Below are 22,763 nucleotides of genomic sequence, written 5' to 3'. Positions count from 1 at the left end.
AAGAGCGTGAAAATGAAGCCTGTTGAAAAATAGACTGATCCGTATCAGAGACCCTGGGTGTGCATGCTAAATAAGAGAAAGGGGAGTGTTAAAATTAACCACAGAAAGCAAAGACTAAGGGGTTAGTGGTGCCATCTCTTGTAAAGATCAGTAACGCTGCAATTCACTCCAATCCAATATTATTATTAAACAGCTTTTATTTAAGTTATTTATTAAGGTCAGGACAGCATTTTGTGAACAAACTCCAAATAATATACACTTTTAACTATTCGTTCTTTTGTAGATGTCACTGAAATTTAGCTGAGGCATTCACACAACCAATTTGGAAGCCATTCTGTTTTATGCCATGGAGTATGTATGTTGTAGGAACCCTGCAGAGAGACAAAAGGAGAGAAAGTCAGGGGAATAATGAGAGAAAGGGAGCGAGAGAGAGAGATATTCTATACAAAAGTCTTTGTCGTTAAAACTAAACAGACCTTTAGTGGATACTTCAGTCCTGGCAAAGACGTCTGAATAGTAACCATTTCTGAAATATGAAAAAGTCACAGCACCAATAAGCAATGACAGAAACTATTTTCTGTGTCCTTTAAACTTTTTCTATTGAAAATTGCATTTTTTTTTTATTATACTGAGCTCCTACTAAGTGCTGGGTCATGAATGAAGAAATAAAAGAAAAAGGCATTTCTGAAGCAACATTTAAATCCATTATAGCATTAATGATGGACACTTTGGAAGTCTTTTAAAATTTAGGTTTTTGTTTATATCACCTACATTATGTCTTCACTGCAAGCCCAATTACACAAGAATGTAAACAAAAACACCTTGCTGCAGGCTGAGTAAACTGGATATTTAAATAATAGCTACAGCTGGTATAAAGCCTTATACTTGTACATTAAATCTGCTTTAATGGTGATACATTTCACACCTTCCCTGGAGAAAGAAATATATTAAAGGTACAAAGGGTGAAACAACATACCCTTGAGCATGCCCCAAAACCCCACCGCATGTATAGTTTGTTGCCTTTTTGTCCCAAAAAGTATGATTAAAAGTATTCTTCTTTACATATATCACAAGAAACTGACTCTTACCTCCTCTCCTGTTGCCACAGAAGGTGAAACGAGGGAAATTGGGTAAGCAGATGGGCTCGTCCATGTGGAACATGTTTAGTCCATTGTGAAACACAACCATAGATATATAAAGTTCATCAGTGGATTGCCCTATAGATCACACATCAACTTTAGTTTCTCACAAAGATAAAATCCTCTGTAATTCTGAATGCATGGATGCAAGTGAACTCACTCAGGAGAAAAGATGCTTTGATATATGGCTGTGTCCGTATGTCTGTACAGGAGCTGAGCGAGAAGCCTACATCCTGTAAGGGGTCTGGAAGGACAAAGTCGGATAAATCTAAATCTTTAAAGCGAGTGTTGTCAAGTAAAGAAGTTTGGCTTCTCTCTGCTAATTTGAGTCATCAGATGATCACTACGTTGTTTGAGATGAATTAAGTTGAGATGAATTTTAATACTTGTACTTAAACTGCCATTCTGTTAATAAACAATCACTTGATGTGAGTTAGTGAAAAATATAAATACAATATAGTGGTAATAAACAATATTATATCATAACACGACCCATTGTATTAATGGTTCAGATCATTCCAGATTTTGAGAACATGTTTTCTTTTTTTGGTGTGTATTATAATGAATTCATATTTTAGTTTACATCGGTAGCTTGCAATAATAGAAAAACTTTTAGGGAAAGGGTATATTAGATATTTAAGGGTTCTATTTGTAACTCATCTGAGTGTCCTTCATTCATTCAGCCACCCATCCATCCATCCATCCATCCACAGTTACTATTTTATCCTTATCAGGGTCACGGTGGATCCAGAGCCTATCCCCGGAACATTGGATGTTAGGTGACTGTGTGCATGGGACTGGGGTTCATCACAGGGCACTATGCACACACACATTTATACCTAGGGGCACTTTAGAATAGCCAGTCCACTTACCCGTTTGAGTTTGGAACATGGAGAACCCAAAGAAAACCCACACAGACATGGGGAGAACCTGTACAGAAACTCCACACAATGGGGAGAACATGGACAGAAACTCCACACAGACCAGTACATAGCCTGAGCTCAGGATTGAACCAGGAACCTGAAGCTGTGAGGTGGCAATGGTTTAATTATGTACATTAAATTAGTTAAGATACACTACCTTCACGTTCCTAGGTGAAAACATATTCTAAAAGGTAAAATGTAAGACTGTTCAGTAAGAAGCAGTGGTGTAGTTGGGTACCTTTATTCTGAAAGTGATGACAAGTGAGGGACGAAAACTAGAAAAAAAAAAAAAAAACTTTAGAGGAAATGTACATGGCCTAAATCATGTCTTTGTTAATGACTGGATTAGTTAAGGCTGTAAGACTGAACTGAACAAACTTCCTGTTTTCCTAAGACAAACATCATGGTCTATCATGGCTCGCTAAGTGTTTCAGTATTTGCCTTTCAGATCAGGCCAATAGTCTTCCTGTGTCCCGTGAAGGTAGATGTAACATGCTCAGGATCACTACAACACTGTATAAATTCATATTAAAACATTCACCTTTTAGTGTGTTTGTAAATCAGTTCAAAGCATAGATCTCTCCTCACTCCAGTTTATTTTGAACAGGAAATGGTACAAAATGAACAAGGATGCGAAACTTCCTATTTTGGTTCAGTTTCTATAATAATGTGAAGTATGGCCAAGTTCCACTTCCTTCTTCATGCTAAAATCTGTTTTACTGACTTGTCACAGTGGACTCTTCTTGTTATACACCAGGGCAAACTGCCCTTAGGTGATTTTTTGTTGTGTTTTGTTTTGTTTTTTTTTGCCATATGCATTTTTTTCAGTTGTTTGTATAAGGTTTGTATGAATATGCAGTGAAAGTATGTAAAGCTATTATGTAGCTGGAAAATTTACAATCATATTTATAAAGATTAGTAGAATTTCCAGTCTTGGTCCTGGAGTTCAGCTGTTTTGCATATTTAAAGACACACAATCCAATAATTTATGAGTCACCCTAAGTGTGTGACTCAGAGCAAAAACAGTAAAATATTCTAAACTCCAAGACTGAAAACCACTTCATTAGCAGATATTACAAAAGGCTTTGCGGTTGGAATACATTTCAGATAAACAGGCATAATATCTGTGCCCTGTTTAGCTCCCAGTTTTTTCAAATTTCCTTTTAGGAAGATCAATAAAGTCCATCAATCTATCCTTTGACACCTTTCGTGTAGGCATTCATTACTCTTATGAATATTTATTTTCAGGTGATACTCTTAGAAAAAGGATTTAAGGATTATTTAAAAGTTTGTGCCCTCTAGTGGCCAGTATAAGAAACCACAAAGGACTTCATATATACAGAACATGCACCTGTGTAGTGGTCAAAAATGCACACTACTGGTTAATAAATTACCACTGAAACCCTGTTTCAACATACACCCTAAATATTATAGCAATTGAGTCTAAGTCAGATGTCATAAGATCAAAGTGCACCCTGTTAACATTTTATTCATTTTCATTTACCGATGTATCCTGGTCAGGGTCATGCTGGATTAAGTACACTAAGTACTTTCTAAATCTAAGGTGTGAGGTGACACACTTCAGTAAGTAAAAACTTACTGAAAACCAGAGAACCTGGAGAACTCAGACATGGAGTGAAACAGATAGCTTCCACTGTTATGCTGATGATACATAGCTGTATGTTTCAGCAAAGCCAGACAACAGACAACAGCTTAATAAAGTTGAGGAATGTGTAAAGGACATTAGACATTGGATGCTTATTAACTTCCTTTTACTTAATTCTGACAAGACAAAAGTACTTGTAGTAGGACCACGTATAGCTAGAAGTAAGCTTTCTGATCACGTAGTAACTCTGGATGGACTTTCTGTGTCATCATGTGCAGCAGTAAAAGACCTTGGTTTGATTATTGACTGATTATCATGTAGATAATATTACTAGAATAGCCTTCTTTCATCGCATAAATATTGCTAAGATAAGAAATACAATATCATTACAACAGAAAAATTTGTTCATGCTTTCGTCATCTCTAGGCTGGATTACTGCAATGCCTTGCTGTCTGGATATTCCAGTAGGAGCATAAACAAGCTCCAGTTAGTCCAGAATGCAGCTGCAAGAGTCCTTACTAGAACCAGAAAGTATGACCACATCACCTCTATCTTATGCACACTGCATTGGCTCCCAGTGAAATTTCACATTGATTATAAAATACTACTACTGACCTATAAAGCACTAAACGGTCTCGCGCCACAGTACCTGAGCAATTTTTTTTGCCTTTTATGATCCGCCACGCCTACTTAGATATAAAGGTGCAGGCTATTTGTTGGTACCTCGAATAATGAAGGCTACAGCAGGGGGAAGAGCTTTCTCTTACGAAGCCTGCAGTTATGGAACAGCCTTCCGATTAGTGTTCGGGACTCACACACAGTCTCAGTCTACTCACACAAGTCTAGGCTGAAAACTTATTTTGTTTACTCAAGTTTACCCATTACAGGATAGTAAGCATACCTAATGAACTCTCCCTCTCTTTACCTCCCTCTCTCCTTCTGTTGAGCCACACATGATATTATGGAGATGCCAGTGATCCTGATCCTTTCTGCTCTCCAGACCTGCCTGATCCATCCTGATGCCCTACCTCTGGATGGAGCTCTCATCACCTGGCGGCTACATTCTGCCACTGAGGATGACCTCAAGCAGTGCAGCCTGGAGATTGCTGAGGATGGTAAATGGTAAATGGTCTGCACTTATATAGTGCTTTTATCCAAAGCGCTTTACACTGTGTCTCATTCACCCATTCACACACACACACTCACACACCAATGGTAGCAGAGCTGCCATGCAAGGTGCTAACTTGCCATCGGGAGCAACTTGGGTTTCAGTGTTTGGCCCAAGGACACTTCGGCATGTGGAGTCATGTGGGCCGGGAACTGAACCGCCAACCCTACGATTAGTGGACAACCCGCTCTACCACCTGAACCACAGTCGCCCATGGTGCTGCATGAAGTATCATGGAAATGGTTTTGGACCTCAATTCCACATGGACATTCTCGCGGTGGTTGCTGGGACTACAGTTGTTGCTATGGCCTTAGGACTGCAATTACCACATACAATTTTGCACTCAAGTCTCCTTTAGTGAACAGTGGACTATTTCAACAAACAGACTTCATGTAAAAATCATAATGAACTTCCCTTTACTTTCACACTATCCGTTGTTACCCAGATGAGGATGGCGTCCATTCTGAGTCTGGTTCCTCTTAAGGTTTCTTCCTCATATCCTCTTAGGGAGTTTTTCCTCGCCACCGTCACCACCGTCTTGCTCATTAGGGATAAATTCACACACTTAAAATCTGTATCCTGTGTTTATATCTTTTTGTAAAGCTGCTTTGAGACCATGTCCATTGTTAAAAGCACTATACAAATAAAATTGAATTGAATTGAATTGAATAGACAGCAACCTGAGTGCAGGATTTAGGATGTGACACTATTGCTGACCCACAATGCTTACAAAACTGCACATTATGCTCAATTCAATCCAAGCAGCAAATTCCAGGCAGAAACACTTTATATGGTCATTATGACGTTGATGACCTCCAGGTGAAGTGAATTTTCTGGAGGACATGCTGGAAGGTCAAGTTGAGAATAGCTTATAGCACATTCTGATAGTAGAAAACAATGCAAATTTGTTTCACTACAACTAATAACTGCAAAATGAAGACTGAAGGTAAAACTACAGTGAACATGAAAAGCAGATTAGCTAAAAAAAAAAATACAGTATTACTGACCAAGGACAACATGTACAGAGAGACTTACAGGTGTTCTTCTCAAGCTTTCTCTCTCAAGCCATCTCAGAGAGGTTTTTTTCCTTGCTGCTGTCATCCTCAGTTTGCTCATTAAGTGTTTACTTTTCTAGAAAGTCATTTTATTACTGTGCTTTGTTTATTGTAAAAAAATTTAAAAAAGAAAAAAAGAACTATAACCGAATTTTGTGAGGCCCAAGCACAGAGAGGGGCTGTTTGTGAACCTTTGGTAGCCCTTGTCTCTGTAAAAGCAACTGCTAATATTGTTTATATTGCTAGAAACGGCTCTGCATATAGATACAGCACTGTCCAACTGTAATTGGACAATAAATGCAGTTTTTCTCAAAGGTTAAGTCTCCGGGTTACTGATCAGAAGGTCGGGGGTTCAAGCCCCAGCACCACCAAGCTGCTACTGCTGAGCCCTTGAGCAAGGCCCTTAAACTTCTCTGCTCCAGGGACACTGTATCATGGCTGACCCTGTACTCTGACCCCAACTTACTAACAAGCTGGGATATGTGTAAAGAGCATTTCACTGTGCTATAATGAATATGTGACAAATAAAGGCTTCTTCTTCATGTTTTGCTCTGTAGCATACAGTATTTGATGAAACAATCAGGTTAAAGTGCAGCGTATAACATTTTATATATGAGTGTTTATATAATAAGACATTGCCAAAACTGAGTTTTTATGGATAATGTACATGTTTGGTCCCTGAAACGATTTTGCTGACATTTAATTCAGTGACATGGCTTTGCAACGTTTTTTAGGGGAAGTCATATTTCCATCACTGCTTAAGACAACACATGTCACAGTGACCTGATGGGTCATTTCACAACACACACACATACACAGAGAGTGTGTGTGTGTGTGTGTGTGTGTGTGTGTGTGAGTGAGAGAGAGAGAGAGAGAGAGAGAGAGAGAGAGAGAGAGAGAGAGAGAGAGAGAGCAAGCAAGCGAGAGAAATCATAAAATCAATAAAAGTCCAAAAACTAGGTAACCACAACACTGTAAAAACAATTCTTCTAAATTTTGCATTTAATAAATCTTGTGTTAATAACTTTGGAGTTCACTAAATCCCAAATATTATATTAACAAAACAAAAAGAGAGATTATTATGTTATCTGAACAACGTTTGTGTTGTTAATAGCAAATAGTAAAAATAAACAAACAAACAAACAAACAAATAAATATGATACACTGGAATTATTATTCTCTCTATAGTTAGTTTTTCCTTTACATTTTGAATATTGTTATTTACATGCCAGGTTTAACAACAAATTGTAGTGTTTAATGGAATTGTCAGATAAACCCTTATAAGTCTTCAATTTTTTAAATGAATAACATGGAATGTCCATACATGCTTTGAATAATGTGGAAGATTTGTAATTTTAAGTGCTAACAAATGTTAATCAATAAAATTGTGATTAGGCCCTCTAAGCTATACAACAGTTATAATGATTGAATACCATCAGATAGTGATAATAATAAAAGACTATATATATATATATATATATATATATATATATATATATATATATATATATATATATATATATAAAGTATACAATGCAATAAAATGACATCAAGTGGAAATACCTTGAATATATTCAAGTTTATCTAGTATTTCTTATTATAAGATTACAATAAATCAAATATAAGATTATTAAACCTATTTCAAGCCATTTGTAATCATTTCAAGGTTGAAATAGTCCTGTTCTATTAGTAGTTAATTTTGCCCATTTTAAGCATTTATTTCTAAAAAGAAGCAAAATTACAGTGCCTTCCACTAATATTGGCACCCTTAGTAAATATGAGCAAAGAAGGCTGTGAAAAATTGTTGTTATTGTTTAACATTTTGAGCTGTTGTTAAAAAAAAATCACAAAAATACTCTGCTCTCATGAATATCAAACAGTTGCTAACAAAACACAGGTTTATCAAAAATATATCTTTGTTAAATATAGGTGTGCAACAATTATTCGTACCCTTTTAGTCAATACTTTGTGCTACCTCCCTTTGGCAAGATATCAGCTCTGAGTCTTCTTCTATAATGCCTGAAGAGGTTGGAGAATACATGGCAAGGGATCTGAGACCATTCCTCCAAACAGAATCTCTCCAGATCCTTCAAATTTCAAGGTCCACGCTGGTGGGCTCTCCTCTTCAGTTCACCCCACAGGTGCTCAATGGATTTCGAGTCAGGGCACTGGGATGGCCATGGCAGGACCTTGATTTTGTGGTCAGTAAACCATTTTTGTGTTGATTTTGATGTATGTTTGGGATCATTGTCCTGCTGGAAGATCCAACCACAGCCTATTTTAAGCTTTCTGTCAGAGGCAGTCAGGTTTTCATTTAATATCTGTTGATATTTGATAGAGTGCATGATGCCATGTATTATAACAAAATGTCCAGGTCCTCTGGAAGAAAACAGCCCCAAAACATTAAAGAGCCACCACCATATTTAACCGTGGGCATGAGGTACTTTTCCATATGGCTACCTCTCTGTGTGCACCAAAACCACCTCTGGTGTTTATTACCAAAAAGCTCTATTTTGGTTTCATCTGACCATAGAACCCGATCCCATTTGAAGTTCCAGTAGTGTCTGGCAAACTGAAGACGCTTGAGTTTGTTTTTGGATGAGAGTAGAGGCTTTTTTCTTGAAACCCTTCCAAACAACTTGTAGTGATGTAGGTGACTTCGGATTGTAGTTTTGGAGACTTTCTGACCCCAAGACACAACTAACTTCTGCAATTCTCCAGCTGTGATCCTTGGGATTTTTTTGGCCTCTCAAACCATCCTCTTCACAGTGTGCTGAGACAATATAGACACACGTTCATTTCTAAGCTGATTTCCAGACATTTCCAGTTGTCTGGAACTTCTTAATTATTGCCCTGACGGTGGAAATGAGCATTTTCAATGCTTGTGCCATTTTCTTATAGCCTCCTCCCATTTTGTGAAGCTCAACAACCTTTTTGCCGCACATCACAGCTATATTCCTTGGTCTTACCCATTGTTATGAATGACTAAGGAAATTTGGCCTATGTGTTACCTCATATTTATACCCCTGTGAAACAAGAAGTCATAGTTGAACAATTTCCTTTTCCAAGTCACCCAGTTGTACTAAAAAAAATGTAAAATATTTATGGGAATATACTTCAAATTTATTTTTCTCATATGAATTCATAGGGGTGCTGTTTATTTTCTTTTCTTTTCTTTTATTTTATTTTATTTGCAGTTTAAACATAATGTACCATATTTTGAACACTGATGAAAAGGATCTTTGACTTACATACTTTTTCAAAATCTCAAGGCTCATTTAAGAAAGTCCCTTATGTACTTAAATGTACTCCCAATTGTAATCACATTAAAATGCTCATTCTGAGCTTAGGTTGTAACATTTGAGATTTTTTTTTCTCCTCACACATGGTCAATGTTATAAAATTATGAGCATGTCATTTTTATTTTTATGTAGTCTGTAACATTTCATCATTTTAAATGAAGGCTGCAACAAGTGCTGTTTCCCTTATGATTGAAGTATTAGATCTGCTAAAGGTGTTGAACCTGACTGATGGAATGCAAAAAAGTAATATTTTAGAAGAAACATCACTAAATTACATGTCCATTCAACCACATAAATTAACTTTTTTTGCTTTCCTCAGAAGTCTGACTCTGCATTACTTCTTTTTTCCCCCCTAAGAACTGTGCATTTGCATGAGGGGAGGAGTGTGTTTGTACCCTATATAACTGGGCATGCGGTCTGTTTTGGTACAGCTCCGCACAGCATACTGAACAGAGCATTATACAGTTCAGCAAGAAGGGTGAGTCTGTGATTTCCTATTAATATTTTATTGCTGTTACTGAGGTTGTATTCATTTTTAAGTGATATTTGGTGCTCTGGCACTGAATCAGACTAGTGTCCCATGTGAATATGTTTTTGAAACAGAGCCCTGTCTTACCTGAGTCAATAAAGGAGTGCTGTATATTAGACAGAGGTGCTAAAAGTACTCAGATTGTTAACTGTAGTAAAAGTGCATCTACCCACGTCTACTGAAGTACAGTAGAAATGCTGAAGTAAAGTAGAAAGGTATTTGTATAAGTTTGAAAGTAAAAGTACAACAAAGATTCACAAAAGGAAAAGAAGTAAAATCACACAATAATTTTAGAAAATTACCGTAAATTAGTGTCTCTTTCACCAGGGAACCAAATACACATTAAGCCAATGCCAGCTTTATTCCTGATATTGCAGATTTAGCTTACATCATAATAGCTCTGAACTTACAAACTAACTTAATACTAATAGCAATCTGCCACAATACAAATACAAAGTGTATGTTGCAGCAGACAGATTATAGAGACAGGTATTAGGTCTCATTCTTGCAGTCACATCTGATAAAGTTTAGATTTGTTAAGAATTCAGATCAACTCCTTGAAGCTGTCTGATGCTAAGAAGTCCAGTTATGATTTTACAAATATATGATTATAGAGAAAAGTTGTGATGTAGAATAAAAAGTAAAAAATGTATTTTGCAATGTATTAGTTGAAAGAAAAACTAGAGTAAAATGCACTTTTTTCTCTTTCCACCTGATGCCAGGTTTAATAGAAGAATAAATTGTTTATTTTAAATATTATTTAGATCAAACATGATGACTGCTCAGATACTGTTTGCATTTTTTGTGCCATTGTTCTTCTGTGTTAGTTTGGTGTAGAGTTGTAGAAAGATAATATCAGCAATTGCACAAGTGAAGTTGTTTCACGTATGTAAATTTTTTTGGAGTGAAACCAATCCACATCCAGAACATCCAAAAAGTCCCTCTTGCTCACAGAACTCTTCGCTCCTTAATAACTGTTTTCCTATTATTATTATTATTATTATTATTATTACAATCTCTGAATCTGATCACAGGACAGAGTGAAGACCACCTGCGTAGTGACACCATGCCGATATTCGACACATGTGAGAAAAACCGAGGCCGGTTGAACCGTCCAATTTCCTGCAGCAATGGAGAGAACAAAATCATGCCTGAGTTTGAAATGTTTGAAGAAGCAACACCTCGGGCCCCCATGCCTACTGGTGGTATGGTATAAAGTGTGTATGTGTGTGTGTGGGGGGGGGGGGGGTGGGGGGTTCTTGGTTAACTAAGATTAAGGATAGATAAGAGTACACATACAGTATAATGTGGAGGTATTTTAACCGACAATGATGGTATTTGTCTGCTAATTGAATTTATTGAGTATTTGTTATTCAAAAGCATTGCCCGTGTGTGTTTTTTCAGGAAATCTCGCTGTGATGAATATTAACATGTATGAGGAAATAAACAGGATTGCCCATCACACTGATGCATACAAGCTCAGCAAACTGATCATCCGTCGGGGTCAAGAGTTCATCATGGGCATTGTCTTCAATCGCAAATTTGACCCGAAAACAGACTTGTTTGTTATTGAGTTCCTGATTGGTGAGCCTCTACTTTCTGTTTATATAAAATATGAAACAGTGCCCCTGTTGTTCTCAAATGAAAAGGATAAAGGAGTCTCTATTATTATAGAATGCATTTGGATTACACTTTATTATAAGGTCTGCAAATCACAATAGCAATGTGTTTTTAAATGGATCAACCTCCTGAAGAAAATCACATCATAACCATTTTTCTAACATCACATTGATAAACTGGTTTAATATGTGGTCTTGAAGCAACTTCTAAGTGGTGTTGGCTTTTCATTTCGATTATCCAAAGTTACTTAAATAACTTGTAGTATTGGTTACCCTCATTGTGCACAAGAAGGCAAGGTAAATTATTTTTATTTACTGTGTAAACCATGTCTACAATGGACCAGCTTGTCATTAAATAAAAGTCAGCTAGCAGTCAAAAACAGCCACACACATCAGAACAACCACCACATACCCTTTGTGATGGTGAGTTTTTTTTTTTTTTTTTTTTTTTTAACATTAATCATTTGAAGAAAAAATAAAATCCAAGTTGTTATAGGGTCATATTATAAGTAGATGATAATAGACAGGTTCTGTGCAGCCATTTTCATGCCTATGTCACAAGGTTGTGCTTCCATCAGTGCACCTGTCCGAGATTCTCGGTAGCACTATATCTGAGAAACAAGTGGTTAAATGTGTGTAGGATTTATATTGAATTATTATTGAAAGCAGGAGATGATCTAAATATATTTTGGAGTTGACCCCGAAGAGGGTCAATGTCAGGGCAAGATCAACAGTCAACCGTTTGAAACTGTTTTTCTTCAGTAGAATGCTTCCTGTTTGTTATACAAAGATGTTACTTACAAATTCATGTTTAGGAACTCAAGCTCCAATTTCTGGCTATCTATGATTTTTACCATTTGTATGTCAGTCCATTGATTGTTAGTGCAATATCTCAAAAATAAGGGTTAAATGTAGGATTTGTGTGGACAGATCCATGCTACCACCATATAAACTGAATACATTTTGGCATTGATCTATACATGGTCACGGTATATTTTAAGGGTATTTTAGAACAAATTAGTAACAAGAAGGACTAGATTTGCTGGCATCAGAGGCATCTCAGATGACACCATTAGCGTTGAGTTCTACTATTCTTAATTAACATTTATAAAAACATTTGGTTTGTTTTACAGGGTTATAGGGATCCTCAGGTTGATCTTATAAGGTTGGTCTGATTTGGGAAACAGAATGAGTCAGAAACCCTTGATATAAACCCATATCATCTAAAGCAAAAGTACAAATAAGGACATAATACATGGCAAATGTGAGGGTGTGTGAGGTGAAGCACAACAAAATGATGAGGATGCTGAGTAGTATAAGTAGTAGAAGTTAAAGTCTGTGGAGGAGTGGAAACGTCAGCATGGAATTTTGTTGTCATAGATAGATTCCCTTTCTCTGTAATTACTCAAAGGAGTTGAAAATGTTTGAGTATAATAAGTATGTTTTACAGTGTTGGCTCTTCAGTCCGAAACATTGTGTTGAGTTTGTCTTATAGGAAAGAACCCCATCCGTACCCAAAAGACTTTAATCAGCTTGACCCCTGGTGAAAATAAACAGATCAGTAATTGGGGCATCCGTGTGGTGGAGACCATTAACACTGAGACTAAGTTGGGCATCACACCAGCTGCTGACTGCATTGTGGGCCTGTATAGCACTTATGTAACTGTTATAACCAATGCTGGAAAACAACGCTCTCAAAGAAATCAGACAACAGACTTCTACGTGCTGTTCAACCCCTGGGCGCAGAGTAAGCACAACTGTCTTAGCATTTTATGATGAAGTTCAACTTAATTCTCATTTATCCAATTTAGTTGAAAATATCAATGCTGATATGTGTGCTTGATGCCTCACAGAGGATCAGGTTTACCTGAAAAATGAGGAAGAGCGGCAGGAGTATGTGCTGAATGATGTGGGAATGATCTTCAACGGAGACTATAATAATGTTGGCAGCCGACCATGGAATTATGGACAGGCAAGAAGTTACACTGTTCAGAAACATTACAATAGAAATACTCTTGCAGTCTGCTGGGTTTGGACATCACTAACCTAAATTTCATATACTGTATATATACATAGCACTTCTTGTATTTATCTAACAGATATCTTGTCCTGTAGTTTCAGAGTGGAATTCTGGAAGCTTGCATCTTCATCCTGGATTTTGGGAAAATGCCCCTCCAGTACAGAGATGATGCTGTAAAAGTGGTTCGGAAAGCCTCAGCTATGGTATAACATTTAGTAAAACAAGTTCCCATTATTTCCATCCAGTTTTTACATTGAAAACCCAGTTGCTGGTTGACATTCTAACATTGCTTACCATTTATACTTTTGTCTATACGTTTTCAGATCAACTCCCTGGATGATGATGGAGTCCTAGAAGGTAGCTGGAGTGATGACTTCATGCTTGGTACTGCGCCCACGGCCTGGACAGGCAGTGTAGAGATTCTGAACCAGTATTATTCGGAAGGCGGTGTGCCTGTCAAGTTTGCCCAATGCTGGGTGTATGCTGGAGTGTTCAACACTTGTAAGTATAGCACATATGAACTCATATATTGTATAAGCTAACCCTTTAAACTCCCACAACAACAGATCAGAATTTCATGCATCAATTTGGCAAATACAAACCTTTCCTATTAGTTTCACTGTGGTTATCGAATAATTTATAGTAGTCATAAAGTAAAGATTAAAACACAAGGGGCATACTGTTAATCAGTGACAGGGTGAAGTGATGATACACTTTATGCTCAAACGTTTGTGGACAACTGACCATAACACCTACATGTAAACTATTTCCCCAAACTGTTGCCATAAATTGGAAACATACAGTTGTATAGAATGGCTTTGTATGCTGTAGCATTGCAATTTCCCTTCACTGGAGCTAAACCTGTTCCAGTATGACAATGCCCCTGTCCACAAAATGAGCTCCATGAAGACATGGTGTGTTAAGGTTTCAGTGTCAGAAATAGAGTGTCCTGCACAGAGCCCTGACCTCAACCCCACTGAACACCTTTGGGATGAACTGGAGCACCAACTGCACCCCAGACCTCCTCACCCAACATATTGCCTGACCTCACTAATACTCTTGTTACAGAATGCACAAATCCCCACAGCCACGCTCCAGGATCTAGTGGAAGACCCCAGAAGATTGTGATTGGTCAAGTATACACAAACTTTCGGCCATGTAGTGTGTGTTACTACCACAAATATGATTATTTTCCTATAACAGCACACCTATTCCTCTTATTCCACAGCGATTTACCAATAATTACTTAATTCTTATTTATTTAAAAATGCATTGTATGTTTTATCCATTTATCCATGTAATGATGAGGAATGTCCCTGAAAAGAAGTTAGTTCCTGTTTTCGTTTAAGTCATAGCAGCTATAAACCCTAATCATTCCCTCATCAGCCTCTCTTTAACGCTACTTGTGAAGTAGACAAAAAATGAAGCTTGTAATTTTATCCGGTGGCCGGAAAACTTTCCTGTGTCAAAAAACTTAAAGGAGCAGCTTTGCCCTCTGACTGTTACAAAATACTGACACTGGAGACTCCTTCCGTAAAGGTTTTAACATATCAGTGATAAGGTGTTTTCATTTGTTAACCGACTGCACATTATAAATCCATTTATTATTAGGTTTAGCTCATGTTGAATGTCTGCCGTACAAATCCCTGTGAATTAGGTGTTACAATAGAAATAATTGTCTTGAAGTGAATAACTAGATAACTAAGTCACAGGTAAGTCTCAAGTATTTGAATTCAAATCACAAGACAAATCCCAAATTAAGAATGATAAGTCTGAGTCAAGTTACAAGTCCTTAACTTTAAGTTTTGAGTCCTAAACAAGTCATAATGTGCTCTTTATCAACATTTTTAAGCAAGAGTAATAATTAGTATGGTAAATTTACCCAAATCGTTTTAAAATTGGTGCTCATCACTTTCTAGCTGAACTTTATAATTCAGTCGAAATATATGGGTATTTTAGAAGACCCATAACTATAAAAGCGGAATATTTCAGTTCCATTTCACATGAGACGGGGTGTCGACTATTCACTAAGGGTACCCATCTCTCTCAGATCAATTTAGCTTTGCTTTGGGATTTGCTTTGTGCAACTTCAAATGATGAACAAAATTTTAAATTGTTGCTATTACATCTGATATTCCAGAACCACTGGTTCAACATGTTGCCACCATTTTGTTGCTGACAACAACATAATCTTTTTAGGGGAAGGCTACTAACATCAAGAGCATGGCTACCACAAACTGCCTCTGAAGTTGGGGAATCTTTCAATCTAGTCATTTTCTAGTGCAAATTGATGGGCTGTCTGACTGGTTGAACATTGCCTTTGGAAATGAATATTGATCCCAATTTACTGAAAATTAGTTGTAATTAATTGAAAGTAGTCAATCAACTGTTAAATGTTTAGTTTTTGATTTTTGGTTTAGAAGTCATTGATGTAAAAACCAAGTCCCAAGTCTTCTTTGATAATGTCAAGTTGAGTCAAAAGTTAGCAAATTTGTGACTTGAGTCCAAGTCGAGTCCATGTCATGTGACTTGAGTCCACAACACTGAAGTTAAGTGGTGAATAGTTGTTACTGTATCAGTGTCTATCATGATGTTCCTGGCAAATCTTCTATTCTGTTAAGGGTTTGCTTCAGTGTTGCTACAAAGTTATTGGTTCACTAGACATGGATATTGTATGCAACAGTGTCTAGACCAACAGACATTGTCTTGTACTTTATCATGTAGGCCATAGACCAAATTGTTATTCGCTGTGCAGTAGAAGATAGACCACTAGACATGGAACATATTTATACACCAGACAAACATCAATATTTTACACTGTATGATGTAGACCGTAGTCTCATACTGTATGATGCCTGAACTGTTTTCATCCAATGTTGCCTGCAGTCCTACGGTGCCTTGGCCTTCCTGCGAGGGTGATTACCAACTACTGCTCTGCGCATGACAATAATGGTAACCTGCAGACTAACATTGTGCTGGACGAGGATGGGAGTCTGGACACAAAAGTCTCAGACACCATTTGGTGAGATAATATGATGAGTGGAGGTTTCTTGGTTTTACTTAGTCAACACTCAGAAATGTGAAACAGGCACAAGGTCAGGCAAACAGCAAACAGACATAAATTAGATTAAAATAAATCAGTAATGTGAAGCATGCTGAAGTAAAAAATTAATAAATAAATAAATAAATAAAGCCAGGCAGATAAAAAGACTGATCACAGATGCAAAGCTGGGATGAGACTTTATGAGGTAACACTGAGAGTCTGGGTTATTTAAAGCGAGTAGCATCATTGCAAGTGAATATTATTAGTAATCAAGTAACTGAGTGGGAATAGATGCTTTACTGGAGGTCATGTGATGAGGTTGAGGGCTGAGTATCATGGGTTGTTGCATACAAAAATTGTAGCCTTTTTGCGATATTGTCCATACTGTATGCTGCTGCTGGTGGTGGTGCCACGAAAATCACTTAGCCTGGCTAGTTTGTTTATGATATAGAACATAATTTTTTCTTTGCAGGAACTTTCACTGCTGGAATGAGGTGTTTTTGAAGAGGAACGACATACCTGAAAAGTACTCAGGCTGGCAGGTGGTGGACTCCACTCCTCAGGAAATCAGTGAGGGTAGGACTTCACCCATTTTGAGTCACACATTTCCAATGGAGAAACTCGATACAAATATGCAAATCTACAAATCAACAACTCTCACTACAGATCTCTATTGATTTTAAGCCATGTGCAAAAATGAATCAAGCAGAGTCTCCACTAAACATTCAATGTTTAAAAAACACTGAGCAGTTTTTATAAATGTGACCAATTTATAAAATATTTCCTTAATCTTGTGTTAATTTTCAGTACCTTCTATAAAAAATATCACATAATAAGGAGGAATACTGTTACCACCCTGTTGCTGTTTCCAAGTTTATTATTTGACAAGTTTTTTATTCATCTTATACCACAGCAATTTATTTATTAATGAATTACACATAGTACAGCTACAAATTCAACCATTTTTACCTATATTCATTTACAGTGGGGGAAATTAGTATTGAACGCGTCAACATTTTTTTCAGTAAATAGATTTCCAATGAGGTTATTCAAATGCAATTTTCACCATCAATATTACCTCAAGAAATCCACACATATAAAGAATTCACAACATTAAAGTTCATAAATAAAGTTATGCGCAATAAAGTGGAATGACATAGGAAAACATATTGAACATGCTAAGAAAAAGCAGTTCTCCAATGCAAGGTAAGGCACGGAACCAGCTGAAATCCATAAATACCCCCTATCTGTGTAAATTAATATCAGCTGGGATAGTAAATTGATGGTCTATAAAATTGCTTTTTGTGATCAAGGTGTCACACAAGAAACATCTCATGATGGGTAAAACAAAGAGCTCTCCCAAGACCTTCGCAATCTTATTGTTGCAAAACATATTGATGGATACAGATGTATTTCAAAACTTCTGAATCTTTCAGTAAGCATCATTGGGGCCATTATCTGCAAGTGAAAGCAACAACACTCCGTCATCAACCGGCCACTCACAGGAGCTCCTCGCAAGATTTCTGACCAGGGAGTCAGAAGAATAGTCATAAGAGTAGCCCAAGAACCAAGGATCACTTGGAAAGATCTCCAGAAACACTTGCAGGCAGCAGGTACCATCGTCACAAAGAAAACAGGCAATACACTCCACTGCTCATGCTCACCCCGCAAGACTCCATTACTAAAGAAAAGGCATGTCAAAGCTCGTTTGAAGTTTGCTACAACTCATTTAGACAAGCCTATGGAATACTTGGAGAGTGTAGTCTGGTCAGATGAAAACAAAATGTAACTTTCTGGCTGTCATACTACACACCATGTTTGGAGAAGAAATGTCACTGCACATCACCCTAAAACACTATACCAACAGTGAAGTTTGGAGGTGGAAGCATCATTGTGTGGGGCTGTTTTTCATTGCATGGTACTGGCAGACTTCATATAATTGAAGGCACAATGAATGGAGCCCTTTTGTTACGCCACCGCCAGCATAAGGCGCTGCGGCACGACATCTAAATGGACACATGACTTTGTTCCAGTGCCGCCGGGAGCGGCACCCAGCTTTGCAGTGCCGTTGGGGGCGGCGCCCAGTGTTCCAGGGCCACCGGGGCTTTGATCTGCACCTGCATCCGCTTCCAGTCCTGTGCCATGACACCTTTACCAGAAGATTCTTGAGAAGAATCTGCTGCCATCCAGCAGGATGATGATTTATTCTTTTTTTTTTTTTAGGGGTTGGTTAAGTACTCACTGAAGATGTGGGTCTTGAGCTGTTTTTTGAAGATAGTGACAGATTCTGTGGTCCGAATTGAGGTTGTAAGTTCATTCCATTGCTAAGGGACAGTTAGTGTGAAGATTTTGGAAAGGGACCTTGAGCCACGCTGAGTAATCACTACTAAGCGTTGGTCATTGATCGATCGCAAATTGTGTGAGGGAACGTAAGCCTTCAGGAGAGTGTTGAGGTAGGGGGTGCTGTTCCAGACAAGGTCTTGTACGTGAGCATCAAGGCCTTGAATTTGATACGGGCGGCTACAGGAAGCCAGTGGAGAAAGATGAAGAAGGGTGTGACATGGGTTCTCTTTGGCTGGTTGAAGACGAGGCGTGCTGCAGCATTCTGAATCATCTGAAGGGGTTTGATGGAGCTGGCTGGGAGGCCTAAGAGTAGTGCATTGCAATAGTCCAGTTTTGAGATGACAAGAGCCTGGACTAGTACCTGTGTAGCCTGTTCTGTGAGATACGGTCTGATTTTCTTGATGTTGTACAGAATGAACCTATAGGACTGTGCAGTTGTTCAAATGTGGTCTGTAAAGGTTAAACTGTCATCAGGAATCACCCCAAGGTTCCTAGCTGTCCGGGTTGCCTTGAGTGTGGTTGAGTCAAGCTGTACAGTGAGGTTGTGGTTGATTGAAGGGCAGGCTGGGATGACGAGAAGCTCAGATTTTGCCAAGTTGAGCTTAAGGTGGTGTTTCCTCATCCAGTCCGAGATGTCCAACAGGCAAGCAGAGATTTGTGTAGAGACAGATGGACCGTCAGGCTGGAAGGACAAATAGAGCTGGGTGTCATCAGCATAGCAATGGTATGAGAAGTCATGAGACTCAATCACCTGCCCCAGAGATGTAATATAAATAGAAAAGAGCAGTGGACCCAGAACTGACCCCTGAGGAACCCGAGTTTTATATATGGTGAAAAACCTTTGAAAACTAAAATATGATAAAATAATGAGTACAGAATACAAAAAGTGTTGTATATGTTCTTATAACATCAGATGTAATACAAATGTTTGACTCTTTTTTTTAAGCTAGGTTATTACCGCTGTGGTCCTGCAGCTGTGGCAGCCATCTACGATGAAGCTCTGGGCTATGCGTTTGATGCAAAATTTGTGTTTTCTGAGGTGAGAAGTATATCCGCTCTATCCTCTATGACTTATTGAAGTTCTTTAGTAGTTTGTGCTATGACGTTATTTTACAAGGAACTATTTTATAATATAATATCTCCAAGAAGCATTATATACATGTCTGATCCTCTCAAATATTTTCTCACCACCAGGTCAACAGTGATGTGGTCTACCATAAAAAAGACAAGTACGGAAACATGAATGTCATCTATGTGGACAAAACCTATATCGGAAAGTTGATTGTGACCAAAATGATCAGCTCCAATGATTATAATGACATCACAAATTCTTACAAATATGCTGAGAGTAAGTTGTGTTGTTCTTTCACATTATGATTATTACTGTATTGACCAGTTATTGTTTTTTAAGAGGAAATTATTAGTCCTAACCCCAAACCTCTCACACTACAAACAAAAATATAATCTGAGACATGAGATGATTTTTTTCCTTCTGTATTTATGCAGGTGAGTCTAAATAAGATTAGAATACAAGGTCCAAGTAGTCAGATTAAGTGCAGTGATAGAAGTGCTAATTTTGCCATCGGCAGCCGATAATATAGTAATAGTGATATCTGTAGAGATATCAGCAGGGTTGCAAACTCATGCTTTTGGTCAAGAAACACACTTTTTAAGGTCATATCTCATGCTCTCATGCCACCAAAGCATTCCCAGTGACAAAAAGATGCAAATAAAATGGTCTTTCAATGAAACAAACTATCTGAGCTTCTGAGACAAAACAGATATTTTTTCTATAACAGTTTGTCCTAAGCTTTTTATTCCTATTATTCTATAACAATGTGTCAATTATTATTATTATTATTATTATTATTATTATTATTATTTACATTTATTCACTTAGCAGACGCTTTTATCCAAAGCGACTTACAAATAATAATAATAATAATAATAATAATAATATTATTATTATTATTATTATTATTATTATTATTAAATTTATTATTATTTTATTTATTAATGAACAACATATCATACTTTTTAACCATTAATAGCTACATTTATACTCATGTTGTGAAATGTCTATGAAACAATTTGTCATATATTATTAATAATTAAAATTATTTATGTTACAGGAGTGTCACGGCGGCAGATACAGATGCAAGTGCAGGGTAAGACCGCGCTATTAGTAAAGCTTAATAACAACACAAAATCGATAGGCAAAATCGTACACAGGAAACAGGTTAGGGTCAGGTGATCAGCAAACAACTTGAAGTAGACAAAGACTAACATTGGGAAACCAAAAAATAAGAAACAAAATCAAAAATCAGGTAGACTTTAATTGAGTGCAAGCCTTACTTACAATAGGCATGAAAACACTGAGCATATACTTCACAGTCAGTGAGTGGAGACGAGAGTCCTTATATTGTGGGTGTAACTGAGTCCTGGTGACTGTGATCGGTAATCAGGTGAACTTGAATGTTTGTACTGGGAGTTGTAGTCCATGTTTGTAGGCTGTATGGTATTATGAGATGTAGAGTTTAATACTGAATCCAGTGTGGGCATAAGAAGGAGCTGTAAAGGATCACTCCCTCACAGGCCTCTCTTTTTTTCTGTCTCTTGAAGTTAACAGTAAAAACATGCAGCTTGTCAGGAAGAAATCATAACTTAAAGGAACAGTTTTACTTTTGTTACAAAGTGCTGACACTGGAGAATCCTTCCAAAAAATGTTAAATAATCATCTCCTTATGGAAAGCTTCACTAAAAGTTTTTTGCTTTTTAATTGTCTATTGTTAGTTTTAGATCATGTGGAATATCCATCATTCAAGTCCATGTGAATGAGCTGTTACTATAGAAATGAAACTGTATTAGATCGAGAAAATTACTATATACCAGTGAACTAAATTACAGATGGCACTAATGTCAAAGCTGCTGTTCTAGAAAATTATTCAACACCCTCTGTCCAATCATATTCAACAGCACTGTGTTATAATGCAGGAATATTGCACTTAGAGTTGTTGTATGCTGTTAGAGACTATACTTTCAACAAATCAGTGAGGGCTCAAGTGGGGAGCTTATTTTCTGTTAAATCACTGGAGTTCATTGTCTAATGTTGGTAACAGGACCAGTTCCAGCTTTCACTGCACTCCCCTTTTTTTCTCACTTTGGCTTTTAAGTCTAATCAAATATTAATTCAAGCAGTTTAGCTCATCCCTCGAGGTTCATTTATCATCTTCAGCATCTGGAAAACTAAAATGATTCGATGTTGTCCTAGCTCACATTCTTTCTTCCTCTCTCCTTTGGGCATTATGTGACAAATCGGGAGTATCAGATGCTACCAGCACCTGCTGAAAGAAGATAGCTCCTTTAGAGAGAGGAAAATAAGTTTGGATTGGATTTGTTTCTTTATTAATGTGCAGAGCAATTAATGGAAATCAAACTAATCTATCACACTATTTTACACCTCTCTCCCATAGTTTAATGTTCAGAATAAGCACCAATTATTTATTATGAATTGTTTAGAAACACATGGAAATTCGGAATGTCTCTTATTGGTCATTTGGAGAATGTATAAGCCGAGCAATTGATAGGTGACAAATGAAAAGAAAAAATAAAAGAAAGTGTTTTAGGAAGGCCATGGGCCTCCTGCACAGCTTCAATATTCCTTGGCATAGATTCTGCAAGTCGCTAGAGATATCCTGGAAGTAGGAATACATTTCTTACTAAATATATTCCCTTAGTTATTTTTTTACGATGATGGTTGAGAGTGCTGTCTAACACATTGCTCCAAAATCTCCTAGTTATGTATATACGAATATATATGTGTCTGAATTATTGGCACCCATTGTAAAGATTTTTTTTTAATGTCTGCATGGTTAATTAGCTAAATCTCACAGAGAAATCTACCATTTATTTAATGTAAATTGATCCTAAGAAAGTAAAAACCTGTATCAAACCTAAAACAAAACAAAACCTAATGTGTCACAATTGTTCTTATGAACAAAATGTAAGTGAAGTAT

At 37.2% G+C, this 22,763-nt stretch overlaps 1 protein-coding gene across 1 annotated transcript; it reads left to right on the top strand.

Annotated features, from left to right (window-relative positions):
* The first annotated feature begins 10,868 nt into the window (after positions 1-10,868).
* LOC128610768 (coagulation factor XIII A chain-like) lies at positions 10,869-20,179 on the top strand. Its single transcript, XM_053630206.1, has 11 exons — positions 10,869-10,927; positions 11,127-11,442; positions 12,571-12,575; positions 12,837-13,088; positions 13,195-13,313; positions 13,457-13,564; positions 13,685-13,862; positions 16,248-16,383; positions 16,877-16,980; positions 19,698-19,786; positions 19,942-20,179. Exons 1-11 carry the CDS (start codon positions 10,870-10,872, stop codon positions 20,122-20,124), a joined length of 1,548 nt encoding a protein of 515 aa, XP_053486181.1. The 5' UTR covers position 10,869; the 3' UTR covers positions 20,125-20,179.
* The last annotated feature ends 2,584 nt before the right edge of the window (positions 20,180-22,763 follow it).

The sequence above is a fragment of the Ictalurus furcatus genome, chromosome 1 (assembly GCF_023375685.1).
Source record: "Ictalurus furcatus strain D&B chromosome 1, Billie_1.0, whole genome shotgun sequence".
In the NCBI taxonomy this organism is placed as follows: domain Eukaryota; kingdom Metazoa; phylum Chordata; class Actinopteri; order Siluriformes; family Ictaluridae; genus Ictalurus; species Ictalurus furcatus.
This window is presented reverse-complemented; position numbering and strand designations above follow the sequence as displayed.